Source organism: Schistocerca americana, chromosome 6 (assembly GCF_021461395.2).
Source record: "Schistocerca americana isolate TAMUIC-IGC-003095 chromosome 6, iqSchAmer2.1, whole genome shotgun sequence".
Taxonomy (NCBI): Eukaryota; Metazoa; Arthropoda; class Insecta; order Orthoptera; family Acrididae; genus Schistocerca; species Schistocerca americana.
The window spans coordinates 35269447-35286764 of NC_060124.1; the positions used below are offsets into that span (position 1 = coordinate 35269447).

Consider the following 17318-nt stretch of genomic DNA (forward strand, 5'->3'; position numbering starts at 1 on the left):
CTATTTAGGGAGAAAAATAACTGATGATGGTCGAAGTAGAGAGGATATAAAATGTAGACTGGCAATGGGAAGGAAAGTGTTTCTGAAGAAGAGAAATTTGTTAACATCGAGTATAGATTTAAGCGTCAGGAAGTCGTTTCTGAAAGTATTTGTATGGAGTGTAGCCATGTATGGAAGTGAAACATGGACGATAACTAGTTTGGACAAAAAGAGAATAGAAGCTTTCGAAATGTGGTGCTACAGAAGAATGCTGAAGATAAGGTGGGTAGATCACGTAACTAATGAGGAGGTATTGAATAGGATTGGGGAGAAGAGAAGTTTGTGGCACAACTTGACTAGAAGAAGGGATCGGTTGGTAGGACATGTTTTGAGGCATCAAGGGATCACAAATTTAGCATTAGAGGGCACCGTGGAGGGTAAAAATCGTAGAGGGAGACCAAGAGATGAATACACTAAGCAGATTCAGAAGGATGTAGGTTGCAGTAGGTACTGGGAGATGAAGGAGCTTGCACAGGATAGAGTAGCATGGAGAGCTGCATCAAACCAGTCTCAGGACTGAAGACCACAACAACAACAAAGTGCCCTCCATCAGCTCATCAGTACTTTTTGCTGCCATTGATACTTTGTATGTTGTTTGTGCCACTGTTTGAAGCTGGTCTGGGGAAAGCAGTTGATTTTTAGCCCACATGTCTTCAAATCAACAGCAAGTCAGAGATTTTGCAAAGTTCTCCCAATTCCTTTGGCCATTAAGCATGCAATCAAGCTTGAACTAGACTGAATAATAACAACTAGTTCTGTCCCACATTTCCTACAATCAATGGGTTTAGGCATCAGTGGTGGTTGGGAAGCCTTAGAGCTTCTTCAGCCATGTTGAGACTACAAGCAAATCATTAATATTCATTGGACATTATTTCTTATTCCTTGCCTCAAGTGGATGACCTTTTTTTCTAAATTGTCAGGAGGATTTTTCTTTTTCAAAAACTCAGAGGTATATTTTCAGTTACTGCTTGTGAAGACTCAAGGAAGATTCTAGTCTTGAAGACACCATTATGACTGTCTTTTGGTGTGGCTAATCTCCCTGCCATACTCGAGAGATTTTACAGACAAGGTATCGCACAATTCCATGTTGTGTAAATTATCTCAATGATAACTTGGTTACTGATGGCATGACAGAAGAACTCAGGCACAATCTGTGTCTGGTTTTTGCAGCTGTAGCACAGAAAGGCCTTACATTAACTTCTCCAAATGCACCCCCTCTTGACGTATCCCCACACAGCACCAGGGCTATTCTCCTCATATGTTAGAGGATGATACGGAAAGGCCAATCATGTTTATATCAAAGAAGCTCAAGAACACCATTCACATACTAAAAAAGAATCACTGACCATGATTCATGCTGTTCATAAATATCACATTTTTTTGTATAGTTGCAAATTTCATCTTATCAATGATTATAAACTGCTGATCACTTTTTAGACTACAGCCAAAATTGCCAGAGTGTATGGCACATTGCCTTCATTGTTGGACGCACTGTCTGACAAATTTTCAGTATCCAATCACTGTCGCATTTCCGCTTGTCATTTATATCATGGATGCAGTTTCTTGCCTTCCAGTAGGTCCCCACCCTGAATATGACTGCCAGGAGATTGTTTGTTATCACCTGGAGCAATCACTAGATGAGTCCCCTGTAAATTCCAAGGAAAATGAGACATCATCTCGGTGTGACCCCTGCTTCAAAGCACTAGTGGTACTTCCACCTTCCACCGACACTGTGAAAGTCACTTTGCCAGTCAACAGTCAACTGTATAGCCAAGTGGATGCAGCCTTTCATGCAGCGTCACCAACTAGGCAAAGCTGCTGCTCTACAAGCCATTAGATAGCTGTGAAGTTTCTGGGATTCTAACTGGTGCCCTTGAGGTGACACCACACACTGGGTGCCATTGCCTAGTACTGCAGCCAGTCTCAGAGAGTCCTGGGTACGACACAGGAAGTCTGAATGCCTCTACTGCCCAGGCAGGCTTAGTACAGCAATAAAAAAAGAAAAACAGCTGTCAGTATTATAGGGAACAGTTGAGCAGTGTGTCAAAAAATTTGGGGGAGCCAGTGGAAATCTTTGTGGACAGTATTAGGAAGCTAAATGTCAATACACATGAGTTGATGGAAAGCAAAGACATCAACAAGGTCCTTCTGCAAGAGGCAGAATAAAGAGCACTTGGTTACATTTTTACTGGCACAGTTTCGTAAGAACTTAACTGAAGCCCTACCAACTGCGTCACCATCGGAAGAAATAGACGCAATAACTGAAGTTCGGGTAAGAAAAGAAATTTCACAGGGGATGTCAAATGTTACAGATATTGATGAATGGGGCTCATACAGTGTAAACGATGTGAACTGTCATGTTATAAACGTGGGCATACAAGGTAGATTGCAGGCAAACTCTAACAAGAGGTGTGATGGGTGCACATAGGGTAGGGATAGTAACTCACCATTACACGGCCAAATGCACTCTGGAGCCACTATGCATCACTCCCACTGAATATAAACACAGACAAAATGAGTGCAGTGGGGAATTCTGCTCAAATAGTTTAGTACATGGACGGAAGCATAAGTTTTTGTTGGACATGGAATTACAGGGGCCTGTGGCATATTTGCAGCTCACACCGAAAAGGATGGGCCCACCACAGTGTAGGTGAATTAGAGAAGGTGGAAACGATATGCACTCACTGGGTTCAACAGTGCTAAGTTGTCGCACTGGCGCAAAAAATTTCTAGTTTTGTGTGGAAGTTTTGCCTCATACAGGTGAGGGATACTGTGCAATTTTAGCATTATATTTCTTAATTAAAAATCATATAAAATCGATTTAGAATGTTGCACAGTACAGCTGAAATGAACACCATACTCTTTAGGTACTGCCAAGAATACCAAACTGTTACAAGACATGCCCCAAACGTTGTATAAACCATCTACACTGCATGTGCAGTCCTGTTAGGATCAACTCAGGACATAAAATACCACAAGGTACACGAAAACTACTGCAGGTGAGCATAGGAACTAATTTGCTGGTAAATATATTGTGTGTAGTAGGACCGCTAAAGGATATATAGGAGATAGTTAAAGCATGGTGTATCATACGTGGGAGTGTTGTACACATACATGAATTATACAGTAAGCATGTAGTGCCTTTCAGGGCAGATCATTTTGGGACTGGGAAGATGTAATTGGCAAGAAAGGAAAAGTGGGATGGCAAAGTGAGCAGGTTGTTCCTGGCTATTTGATACATACATATCCATTAAAATGGGGGCTTAGGGAAAGTTTTACAAAGGAGATTCTGCTAGTTACACCAGATATGAAGAATCATGCAATGGTAATACAAGGTATACAACTTTGCTTCCACCATTTTTTCCCCAACATGAAACAAATCGGTTACACATGTATCATTAAAAGTATTTTCCATCACTGGCCACTACTTTCTCCCATCTTTCGGGCAATGTACGAATCCTGCGTCAAAAATATTGTTCATCTTCTGAAGCGATCCATGAATTGATCCAATTTGTGAATTCTTCATGAGGTCGGAAGTGTTGGTCAGACATGCCATGCACCATTGATCTAAACAGGTGATAGTCAGAGGGAGCAATGTCTGGAGAATATGGTGGGTGGGGTAGGACTTCCCATTTTAACGTTTCCAAGTACGTTTTGACCTCTTTTTGCAACATGGGGTCGAGCACTGTCAAGCTGCAAAATCACTTCATCGTGCCTCTCGCTGTATTGTAGCCATTTGTCTTTTAATCCTCTGCTAAAATGCATTAATTGCATTTGACAACGAGCACCTGTGATTGTTTCACTTAATTTTAACACCTCATAGTACACGACGCCGAGCTGGTCTCACCAAATGCAGAGCATGATATTGGAGCTGTGAATATTTGGTGTGGCAGTCGATGTGGAGGCATGGCTGGGATATCCTCATGATTTTTTGCATTTAGGATTATCGTAATGAACCCATTTTTCGTCCCGGTCACAATGTGATGCAGAAATCCCTTCCGTTTTTGCCTCTGAAACAACTGTTCACAAACACACAAACGCTGTTTAACGCCTCTTGGTTTCAGCTCACACGGGACCCAAGTTCCTTCTTTCTGAATCATGCCCATAGCCTTGAGACGTTTTCAAATGGCTTGCTGTGTCACTACCACTAATCGTACCAATTCTTCTTGAGTTTGATGTTAGTCTTCACTCAGCAATGTCTCCAATTCTGCACCTTCGAAAACATTCTCTCTTCCACCAGTATGCCAGTCTACAACATTAAAATAACTGATCTTGAAGTGCTGAAACCACTCACGACATGTTCTTTCACTGATAGTGCCCTTACCATATGTACTTGAGAGCATTCTATTAGACTCAGCTGCTGTTTTCTTCATACTGAAACAAAACAGTAACACCTCCCGCAAATGATGAGAAGTAGGCTCGTAAACTGACATTTTCAATCAAGAACAACTTTATGATGCAGATGCAAATCGTCTAATGTTTGAATGAGATTATGTTGACTGAGGTCCAAGCTAACAGCCTGATGTCTGCAATCTGTTTCTTTCGACTGCTATTTACTGTTGTCGCCACCTATCGGCATATGGCGGAAGCAAAGTTGTACACCTTGTAGCAGAAGAATGCCGCTGACAGAGGATGTGGGTTACATTATGCCTGCTGGCCGCTGTTGCCAAGCGGTTCTAGGCGCTTCGGTCTGGAACCGCGCGACCGCTATGGTCGCAGGTTCGAATCCTGACTAGGGCATGGATGTCTGTGATGTCCTTAGTTTAGTTAGGTTTAAGTAGTTCTAAGTTCTAGGGGAATGATGACCTCAGATCTTAAGTCCCATAGTGCTCAGAGCCATTTGAACATTATGCCCCCCCCCCCTTCCCCTTCCCCATAGTAGTCCATACAGTCACAGGGACATTTGAGATAGAACTATTACTCGGGTAAACAGACGTGGAAGAATTCCCTTGGGACAGTATTATAACCCACCCATACTATCAGAAGCTAGGAGCTCACTGGATATACTAAGCATATGATTCAGTATGGAAATGGAAATGTCGTGTGGCTAGGGCCTCCCGTCGGGTAGACCGTTCGCCTGGTGCAGGTCTTTCGATTTGACGCCACTTCGGCGACCTGCGCGTCGATGGGGATGAAATGATGATAATTAGGACCACACAACACCCAGTCCCTGAGCGGAGAAAATTTCCGACCCAGCCGGGAATCGAACCCGGGCCCTTAGGATTGACAGTCTGCCACGCTGACCACTCAGCTACCGAGGCGGACATATGATTCAGTCCTTGCTAAGGACCACCTGTTATGTGCAAGGACCCTCCTGGGGAACGGAACAATTGAAATTATGAAACAGCATGACACTGCTAAACAGGACTCAATATGACATCTTGGTATCAAATTTTTGACTCTCTCAGTCCATTACCTACCAACTCAGTGGACAGACCAGACCACAAGGTTTGACTGAAGGGATGGAACATTGTGACTGTCAGTCACCATACACTATGTAATGGTGTAAGGACAGACAATGTATCTAGTGTAAATTGTAGTGCGAGAAAGGATGCACTGAAGGAGCAGGAGAAAAATGTAGACACATTAGTACGATGTTGTTTGAATAGTTCAAAGGTTCAGCAGCGGCCTGAAATTTGGACTGGATTCTCGAAGAGAGGAGGAAATGTAGCAGCATTGAAACCAACCAAGCTGTTATGTAGGCCATCCAGCAATGCAATTCTGCAGCTCGGTACTAAAATAATGTTGCCATAGCATTTTGCAACACAGAGACCTATCATATCAGTGGCCTGGATTGCTACAAGCCCTAGCACAACGTTACCATTCCACAGCTTTCTACATGATATAACTGCTCCCTCTCTGCCTTTAGCAGTTCTTTCGACTTCCACCGAAGCTGTGTCGGTCTCCACAGCAATCACTGGTCAAGTGTGCTGCCAAGCAGATATAGCATCGTCAAGGAGCATTATCACCTAGGTGAAGCTGTTGCTCTACGAGCCTTCAGCTAGCCCTGAAATTTCAGGCTTTGAACTGGTACTGCTGAGGCAAGGCCAACCACAGGGTGCCATTGCCTGATACTCCATCCAGTCTTTGAGAGTCCTGGCTTTAACAAGAGGCATCTACATGTCCCTGCCGGCCACTGGGCTGCATGCAGTATACTTGAGTCCTGCACCTCTGGCACCAGTAAAGTGGTCAACTGCACTAGACCCCTTATAAATGGTGTTAGTTCCATTCCTGTTCTAACTTTCCCTCTTTAATGTAGACACAAGCTTTACAATGGACAAATCAGGAGTGGAGAAGTTAACCACTGCAGAGGCAGTTCAGACCTTGTTGAATCAGATGGTACAAATGCAGGTAGACAATAAGGAGTTGCACAAGCATTAGATCCACTGAGAGGACAAGTCTTTACCCAGTATGTCAGTACCCATCCTAGACACTAGTCCAGCTATCCTACTTCCTCCTTTTTCCAATAAGACAGGAGAGGGCACATTAGTGCTCATAGACAACTTGATAACAGCAGCTATGGTGGGACATTAATTGGAATAACAACTTTAGCATATGGCAAAATTACTCTTCATGGGAGGCACTAAAATACTCGTGTCGTATCATAAGGACTTGAGGAATGCCCTGACATTTGAAATTCTGAGGGTCAACTTAGGACAGCAATACGGAAGAAAAAAAAAAGGTATAGGTGTTTTAGAGAACACATGAACAAGGGGAGGCCATTGCAGACTTTGTGGGTAGGATTAGGGAGCTGAATGTCAATACATATGAGTTGAAGGAAAATGATGATACCAACAGCGTCCTTCTGCAGGAAGCAGAACACAGGGCAGTGGATACATTTTTGCAAGGGTTTCCACCAAATGCCTGAGTGAAAAAAAAAGGGGGGGGGGGCAGAGTTTCCTAAGAACTTAGCTGAAGCCAGAGCAGCTGTGATGATGTTGGAAAAGATAAAAACAGTGACGTGAGTTTGGGATGGAAAAAGAATTTCCACCCCACATATTAATTGCTAAAGGTGTGGACAAACAGGCCACAAATGGCACGAATGTTGTGAACTGCTTTGTAAGAAATGAAGATAAAGTTGGAAATTAGAACAGAAGACTAACAAGGAGCATGATAAATGGACATGACATGGGAACAGTAATTGACTGTGAAATGACAATGAGAGGTATAGAGTGCCACGCAGTACTTTCAGTAAAAACAAATGCGACTGAAATGGGTGCAGTGGTAGAATTTTGCCTGGAATGGAAGGAAGCGTAAGTTTTTACTGGACACGGGACTGCAGGTATCCACGGCAAGCTTGGACCTCATGAAGAAAAGGAGGAGGAGCCCACCATGATGATGTAGGTTAAGTGGAGTGGGTGGAAACGACGGCCCTTCTCTGGGTTCACCAGTGTTTAGTTTTTGGATTGGGGGAAAAATTTCCAGGTTTCATATGGAAGTTTTGCCTCATACAGGTGAGGGTTACTATGCAATTTTAGGTTTAGATTTCTTGTTTAAACATCACATGAGAGTCCATTTAGAACAGCAGTTATTGCAGCTTCACCGTACACCATTCTGTTTGGGTACTATGGCCGAGAATACTGAACTGCTGCAAGGCATGGCCCAAACAAGGGCTAAGTCACCTATACTGCATGCACAGTCACTTACCATTGACATGTGAGATAAAATACTGGGGGGGGGGGGGGGATAGAGTAGAAGCTAATTCGCTGCTAAATACATTGTGTGTACAAGAGCCTCTAAAGGAAAATGAGGAGTAAGATAAAGCATGGTGTCTCGTATGTAGGAGTGTAGTACAGCTCTTGGAATTAGTGAGAAGGTAGTGTCCAACTTGATAGATAATTTTGGCACCATGGATACATATATGGCCAAGGGGTTAACAGTCACCAATTTGCAGATATTTCAGGAGATGGTTTAGAGAGAGCAACTATGAATCCTCAGCTTAAGCAAGCTGCCAGTTTACTGGAGAAGGTAGAGCACTTGGAAGGACCAGAGAGGATAGCAATGGGCAGGTATTGCTAGAGTATGAGGATCTGTTTAATCTTTGTTGGTCTCTGTCTGCAACTCCAGTGACACAGTGTAGAATCCCAACTGGGAATTAACTATCTGTGTCAATGCAAATTTTTTTTCAAACATGGGACTATGGAGCTCTAACAATTAGTTAGAAGTTGCACCAGAAGCTCACTTGAAGACAGCATTTATGGTCCTGTCATGACTTAAGAGTATCTGTATATGCCACTTGGACAGGGTGGGGGGGGGGGGGGGGGGGGGGGGGAGGAGGAGACAAACAAAAACACAAACACCAGTCCATTTTAGCACCTCTTACACAAAGTTTTGTGGGGATTGAAACCTCAGCAATGTATGGTGTAGTTAGATGACATAATTGTCTTTGCAAAGAAACTTGGATGGGTACTACAGCTAAGGGAGTATTTAGTTGGTTGTGCACGGCACACCTAACATTCAGTACAGAAAAATATCATTTCTTGCTATAGGAAGTATGGTGTTTTGGGCTTGCAAATAGTCATATTTTTTGCGAAGACAATTATGTCATCTAACTACACCATACATTGCCGAAGTTTCAACCCCCCACAAAACTTTCTGTAAGAGGTGCTAAAATGCACTGGGGTCCAGGATAATAAAAAACAAACAGGACATTTCTGACACTGCATACAGAGAAGGAGTTGCAGACTTTCTTAGGTCTAGCCAGTTATAATCTGCAGTTTGTATTAATTTTGTGGAAACTGCACAGCTGCTCACTCATTTATTGAAGAAAAGAATGAAGTTTCACTGGTTAGTGGAATGTGAAGATGTGTTCAGTCTGTTGAAAGAATTGTTAACAACTGAACTGTTATTGCTTTCTCCACTCTATGAAAGGGAATCTGAGTTGTCAGGTGACATGAGCAATTCTGCACTTGGCTTAGTATTAAGTGGGTTGGGCAGAACATTCCATCATATGTGCATCTCACCAGCTAAACAGAGCAGAAAAGAACCACTCTGCAACAGAGAAAGACATGGAGACGCAGTTGCATAACATAATTTTGATTTTATTTATATGGGAGGAAACTTAAAGGTCATAATTGATAATGGAGCTTTGAAATGGCAGTTAGATTTAAAAGATCCATTGAGCAGCTTAACATAAAAAATTGATTTTGAAGTATTTCACTGACCTGGCAAGAGACATGGAAATGCTGATGGGCTTAGTTTGTGAAATACAGTGAATAGGTTCCACTGCTGTAGAATGGTAGAAGGCACAAGCAAATGACCAAGACTGCAAGCTATTTGCAAAGCAACTGCAATTCATTGTGCCTGAAGATATATTATGTAAGCAAACACAGTTCTGACCTCTACTGTTGTTCAAGCTCCATTGCAAAGTGACATAGTAAAACTGAGTCATTACTGCAGAGATTACCAGAGGCCAATAAACCATTTGAGATGATCAGTTTGGAGCTCTTGGGTCCTTCTGAACAGCCACTGTCAGGAATTTTTTGTGTGTTAATGATAATATACCACTTTCCACACTGTGTAAAAATGAGAAATGACAGCCATTCTGAATCAACAAGCCAACACAGTGGTGCAAGCCATGGTTAATAACTTGCTAGAGACACCAGCCTACCCCATCCCCTTTGTTTTCCCATGACCAGTACAGACACAGCTGTGGGACCATGCTTGGCAAACCTTTTCTTGGGGTGGTTAACCACTGAGGACACCTTCTCCCACTTCCCGTTGTCTGCCTTCAGAAAACAACAGCATCAGAAATGGTAGGAGTCTTGGACCAATTCTTCGCCATATAGGGTGCATCATGCACTCTGGTGACTGACGCTGGTCCCCAATTTTGAAAGGTTTTGTACCCACAGTGGAATTAAACCTCTTATCATACCCCCTTTCCACCTAGCTTCCAACAGGCTAGCAGAATCATTTGCATACAATTTCAAAGTGCAAATTTTAAAAACCTTAACATCTGTAGGTTGTACTCAATGTTACACTTCTTTATAACTACTTACAGATCCACTTCTGTAACTGATTGAAGCCCTGCAGAGCTCCTTCATGGACACCCTCAATATCCAGTGAGGGTGCCTGTGGAGGGGCCAGTGTCAAAATTAACGTAAATTTCCATAGTGGGCAAATATAAGGCTGTCTGGCAGTGGTCCCTTGCTGTTTTCTGTTATCCTGCTCACCTCTAGCAGTGAGCTGTGATCACTGTGGCAGTTTACCAGTGCCAATTTATATCTGTGTGAATAGCACTTTTGTCTCATGAATAGCTGGTTCCCAACACTGGCAGGCTAAAAGGAACTTCGTTTTACATCATACTGAACAATAGTGCCCCTAGTGGCTAAACAGTGCTTGAACTTTATTCAGACTTGGGCAAGAACTGGTTCATATGGAATTTCTGCCAGGTTTCATGACTAACAGATAATTTTAATTTGTTGTTCCAAAGTTTGTGTTCAATAAATGTTATTGACTGCAATAGGGTTACAGTGCTGTGGGATAGTTAATGTCCATCTTTGAGCTCTTGTCTGTTACAGTTTTCAGCATGTATCGAACAACATGCGACCACTCACGCTGCCAGAGCTCCTGTTAGTCTTATTTGGTGTGGATCCCACACATTTCAGCAATATTTTAGGAAGGGTTGCATGAGAATATGTAAGCAATCTCCTTTGAAGACTGAATGTATTTTCTGAGTATCCTACCAATTTTTTGGAACTGAAGAAATACTGCATGTATCTGTTTCCCTTAATCCACATGTTTCAGGATATCATGTGTATTGTATAAGGTAAGTCTATGCACACTGCTGTGCTTTAGTATTAGTATTGTACTCAATTTTGGCTATTATAGATGGAAGAGTGCAGTTTTTACAGCAATGAATTTACAGTCATCTTTTCCCTATTGACATTATTTGCTTAGTTACTTGCTTGTCTGAAAAGATTTTTCTTTGTTAACACAGGTCTGTAATGTTCTACACATTGCTTGTCTTTTAAAGTTCACTCTCCATTCTAGCTGTGCTTCAGTGACAAAGTCTACATAACCAAATACAAAATTAAAAATATGAAAAAATTGAAGAAACTTTCAGACAACATACATGCCATGCAGTGTCAATATATAGGAGAGATCAGATAACCTTATGAGTTGTAGAAAAATTAATCAATATGAGAAAATGAAAAAAGTGCACAACTTGGTGGAACAATATACAATGGTGAATGAAACAGACTTTAAAAGTTTCAAATGCCTTATGTTATCAGTGTGGATTTTCCTGTAGGTTTGGAAGTCAAGGATCATTATTCAAAATAAAATGTATGCTACATAACAAAACCCATTAAAATCTTGAATTAGGATATAAAAATCATAACAATTGTTATTTATTACTATTACTAACTGCTTTCAATTTCTGCACACATCAAACTATCTTCTAACACAGCAAATAAGCTATGATATCAGTACTATGCCAAGACTACAATTCACAAAAGATGACAGATAATATTCACAAGACACCCTCAGAAAGCTAGGCCACAAACCTGCATAAATTATTTCTTGCTTCTTTTTTTGTTAGTGTTTCAAGTCTCAGTGATAGGGACATCATCAAAGAAAAGCATTTACAGTCTTAACTGACAATGCACGGGAAGGGGATCAGCCATTGATTTATTTAAGGAACCATCCTAGGAGTCACCTGAAATGATACAGATTCTATTGGAAATCTAGATTAGAACTGCTGGACTACAAAATGAACACAGGGCTTGCTAAATGATCCAAAATGTAACTGTTCTACATGCAGCGTATAACTAGTCAGAGCTCTGCAACATCATACGCAGATCATCACTGAGAGATTTACAAAAGGGAATGTCATATGTAGAAACATCTAGACAATATTACTATTTTTAATAATACTGGCAAGTCAGCTTAAAGAAAAAACAATGGTACTAATAAAAATTATAAAATAGTAAAATTATTAAAGAACAATATATAGAGGGAGTGTATGCAAATGATTAGTGAAAGCATGATATGTGATATCTAACCTTGTCTTCTGCGTCACTGGTGCTGAACTGTGCAGGTTTGTCCATTAGTCTACAATTCTCTGCAGTGACTGCCTTATCACCATCAGCTTCTTCTTGTTCTTCCAATGGAATGTCTTCTGCACTATGGTAGACAGTAAAGCGTGAAAGACTTATATACTCTTTGTCACGCTTTGATGGTTCTGATGTCACAGATACAGTATCTTCAAATACTTCTTCTTCATCCATTTTCTAGATATTTATTTAGTTAATAAAATGAGACCTGAAATAAAGAGCAAACATAATTCACTTCTAGTAAATATCACAATGAATCCATGTGGTTTTCTCATATGTAATTGGGATCTGACATAACAAATCTACTTTTTATTTTTTTAATCACGGGGAGTACTTTTAAATCAGAATTTAAAAAGTAAAGAAAAAAATACAAAAACTTTTAATTTGTAACTATATCACTTTTTTCTCATTTGTTGTCTGTCTGTCTGTATGGCGGAGCTGGCAGAAGAGGCACCTTTTTCTCTTTGGGTACAAAAAGAGTACAATTAGCAACTGAACCCCAGAGGGGCGGCTACAGACAGCGTCTGACTCATGGTGAGCGGCTCACTTTAGGCTGGGATCTTACTGCCTATGTGGAAAGTAACGGGAAACTACTACATTACATTCCCACGCAGTACATGGTATGTATCTCTATGTGAAAGATTCCGGAGTTAAAACTTCCCCTCATTCGGATCTCCGGAAGGGGAACACATTGAGAGTAAACATATTTGAAAGGAAGAAAGGGACAGTGAAGGGAGGAAAGATATGGATTGGAACATGGAATGTGAGGACACTTCTGCAAGCAGGAAGGCTAGAGAATGCAAAACAGGAGATGAAAAGGAACAGATTAGATGCCCTCGGTTTGTGTGAAATGAGATGGGGAGAGAATGGGGAGATAGAAAGTGGAGATTATAAACTCTTTTACTCAGGGGAAATCAAGAGTGGTAAAAATGGAGTAGGAATATTGATAATGGGTAAAAGCTGAAAAATAAGGTAATGAAGGTACAATGTATTGATGGAAGACTGATGATGATACGACTGAAGGGTAGTTCAAAAGATTTGGTATTAATATAGGTATATATGCCAACCAGCCAGCACAGAGATGAGGAAGTGGAAGAATATTATGAGAAAATACAAGAACTCATCGAGAAAGAAAATAGAAATGCCTGCATTATCATCATGGGGGACTGGAATGCAGTGGTGGGCGAAGGAAGAGATCAAGATACAGTAGGAAAATTTGGATTAGGAATAAGAAATGAGAGAGGTGAATGACTAATTAGTTTCTGTAAAGAAAATTCATTAGCAGTGGGTAACACATTATGTGAACACCACAAAAGGAGATGTTACACATGGATATCAAATTTGAATGGGGAAAGATATCAGCTGGACTACACCCTGATACAAAAAAGGTTTAGGAACTGTTTGAAGAATGCTAAAGCTTATCCAGGAGCAGGTATAAATTCAGACCACAAGCTAGTGATTGGAGAAATACAAGTGAAGTTGAAAAAAGTCTGGAGAGGTAAAGCAAAGGAAAGACTAAACATAGAAAGACTCAAAGACGTAGGAAAGGCATCAGATTTGGAGAACAGATTTATGGAAAAATGGCAAAGAGGTAGTGTTGATGAAAGTGTTAATGACAAGTGGATAAAAATGAGGGAAGGACTCATGGACTCTGCCAAAGAAGTACTAGGAATTAGAGTATCCCAAAGCACCAGGAAAGAATGGATAACAGAAAACATGTTGAAAAAGATGGAAGAGCGCAGAAAGTGGAAAAGTGTAGAAACTGAAGCAGGCAAAAAGAGGTACAGGAAACTGAATAATGAATTAAGAAGAGAAACTGAAGAAGCAAGAGAAAAATGGATGAAACAGAAATGCGACAAAATAGAGAAAATGGAGAGAGAGGGAAAGTATGAAATGATGTATAGACTGGCTAGTGAGATAGTTTTTGAACGTAAAAGAAAGAGGAATAACATGAAAATAGAAAGAGTGGATGGTACTCTAGCAGAAGAACCACAGGAGGTTTTGAACAGATGGCAAGAATATATTGAATGTCTGTATAAGGGGGATGAAATGCAAAGCGAAATTAAGGCTGAAGAGGAGCAATATGTGCCTGAAGATGGAAAGGGATTTACCATCTTGGAAGCAGAAGTAGAAAAGGCACTGAAGGAGATGAAGAATAGGAAGGCATGTGGAATAGATGATTTGCCAGCAGAACTGTTGAAGAGTTTGGGAAACAAGGCAAGAAAAGGAATAGTCTACCTCTGTAACAAGATATACGACAAAGGGGAATGGCCTGAGGACTTCACTGCAACACTTATGATACCAATAGAGAAAAAGAGAAATACTAAAAAATGTGAAGAGCACCGGACCATCAGTCTAATTTCTCATGCAGCTTAAATCTTGCTGGAGTGTTGAATAGAAGGTTATATGGCAAGCTGGATAGTGGGACTGCAGAGGAGCAGTTCGGATTTAGAAGAGGAAAAGGAACAAGAGATGCTATTGGCCTGCTAAGAACTATAGGGGAAAGGTATATGGAAAAGGGTAGAGAAATCTTTGCTGTTTTTATAGATTTAGAAAAGGCTTTTGACAGAGTTCAGTGGAACAAGCTGATGGATATCTTGAAGAGGAAAGGAGTAGATTGGAAAGAGAGATGACTGATACAGAATCTATATTTACACCAGAAAGTAAGGATAAGGATTGGAAATGAAATGTCAGAAGGAAGCAGCATTGGAGCCTTTCCCCACTGCTGTTTAATGTATACCTTGAAGAGATTATTGCAAAAAGTTTAGATGGGAAAAGAGGAATATGTATTGCTGGAAAGAGAATAGAATGTATAAGATTTGCTGATGACATGGTGTTAGTGGCAGAAAGTGAGCGGACAGTGAATAACATGCTCAAAGATCTGAATGAAGCTTGTGTGGAATATGGAATGCAAATAAACACAGCAAAAACAAAGAGTATGGTCATCAGTACAAGACACAGACTGTCCAATATTAAAATAGGACAATCTACCATTAGCCAAGTAAGTGAATTTAAATATCTTGCAAGCACAATAACTGAAGACTTGAGATGTCACCAGGAGGTGAAAACTCGAATTGCCATAGTGAAGGAGGCATTCAACAGAAAGAGGAGACTCTTATGTGGTAAATTAGATAAAGGACTAAGGAAAAGGCTTGGCAAATGTTTTGTCTGGAGTGTGGCACTATATGGGGCAGAAACATGGACACTGAGATGAGAGGATGAAAAAAGGTTAGAAGCATTTTAGATGTGGATGTGGAGGAGAATGGAGAGATTAAACTGGATGGAAAGAATGAGTAATGAAAGAGTATTGGAAAGGGTTGGTGAGAGAAGATGTCTGCTGAAGGTTGTAAGAGAAAGGAAAAACTGGTTGGGACATTCATTGAGAAGGGAGTGCTTGCTAGTAGATGCTTTGGAAGGATTGGTTTGTGGGAGAAGACTGAGAGGAAGAAGGAGATAAAAGGTGAGAGATGACATAAAGGGAAGAGGAAATTATGCAGACCTGAAGAGGGTGGCAGAAGACCGGACAGCCTGGAGAACTACTATGTGAAAACCTGCCTTTAGGCAGAACACTGATGATGATGATGATGTCTGTTCTGTCTGTCTGTCTGTCTGTCCATCTGTCCTCCTATGTTAAGACCCCTATTTCTCAGAAAAGAGTAGCAGAGGTATCAAGTTGAAATTTATGCCAAATACCAAAGTCTATGGTCTCTTGGTGATGTAAATAATTTAAACTTCTAACTCAGTTTAATCAGAATATACAGCCACATTTGTCACATATTTTAATACTTGGAAACTCACTCATCAAAACCTATAGATGAGGTGTCTATATACACTTCGGTCCAGATGATCTAGCAGTAAAAGGCATGTCTGGAAAGGGGAACCAAGAGGTTGTGGGATTGAAACTTGGTTAGATAATGGATTTTTCAGTCTTCATTTTAACCTAGCCTCCACCTTTCAGTGATGGGAAGAGTTGCTAGAAACAACAAATGGTTCAGTTCCATGTTAAACTGTAGGTCCCCTTTCCCTGGTTGGATAACACAATTGGGTTGGGGACACGAATTCAAACATGGCAAAATTCCTCCTAGCACAACAAGAACAACTAATGGATAAACAGAAAACTGCATCTTGGACATCAGAAAGGAGAAAATCATCACACATTTGGACATCTTCATTAAAACATGCAAAATCGAATAAGAAAGATGAACTTGTTACATCATTACGAGAACTTGAGAAACTAAAAAGTTATCACTACATACATCTTATGCACAACAGAACACATTTTGAAAATTGAAGAAATTAACAGATGCACCTAGAGCGATACAAGTTATTATCGCATTACCATAAGTGTAATACACTTCCTGACAACTGTTGTTTGTATATAGTGAAGTCATCAGGCTTGATAGGGTATATAAGGGACTTGAATAGAGACAAGTGTTGATTGATAACTGTGAAGGACATGCAGAAGCCATGAACCAGGTAGGCCTGCATTATTAGCAGCGACGAGGTTTGGAAGGTGCCTTTTTGTGGATCTCTATTTGGCTGGCTAGCTGAATCGTGCAACATACAGATTTTTAGGGCATCTGAATGTCACAATGGTTCATTGTGGAACTGCATGGGTATGGGAGGTAAGACATACTCATCATCAAGGTTCCAGTTGATCACTTCTGACAACCTCATGGGAGGTCTTTATAATGTGCACCAAGGACATACCATCACATATGCACCTGCCATCTCAGGAAAAGTGATGGACACCCTGTAACGTTCTGTGTTATTCCACAGCATTGCTCAGAGACTGAAAGCAGGTGGACTGCGGAATTACCATCCCATGCAGACTACCATTAACATAATACAAACAGCTGTGTTTGGAGTGAAGCCATGACTGGGAAGCATGGACTGCTGATGAACGGTGCTGCATTGTGTTCAGTGATGAATCGCAGTTCTGCACTATGGTGGTGACATAGAGAGAGGTTCCATTCTTCCAATATTTTGGATAGGCACAGTGGTATTACTTCTGGCATCATGGTGTAGGGAGCTATTGGATATGACTTCAGGGCCCAGCTGATAGTGACTGAGGGAATTCTAACAGCACAGTGGTACAGCACAGGCATCCTGCATCCTCTTACGTTACCTCTCACATGACAGTACTGTGGTGCCATTCTCAATGGAAGGAAAAGAGAGCATGCGTGCAAGAGAGAGAGAGAGAGAGAGAGAGAGAACTCGACC

General features: G+C 41.0%; 1 protein-coding gene across 2 annotated transcripts in view; it reads right to left on the minus strand.

Moving 5' to 3' along the window:
* Positions 1-17318, minus strand: part of LOC124619910 (anoctamin-1-like) — a 244349-nt gene that overhangs the window by 172333 nt on the left and 54698 nt on the right. The window contains exons 1-2 of one of the 2 annotated variants that reach the window (XM_047146545.1): positions 12045-12185; positions 11547-11698 (exon numbers count right to left, since the gene is read on the minus strand). In XM_047146545.1, the coding sequence (XP_047002501.1) occupies positions 11547-11552 (6 nt within the window). In that variant the 5' untranslated portion in view covers positions 11553-11698; positions 12045-12185. Of the gene's footprint in view, positions 1-11546; positions 11699-12044; positions 12304-17318 lie in introns of those variants that run through there. The other variant, XM_047146544.1, reaches the window with a different exon arrangement.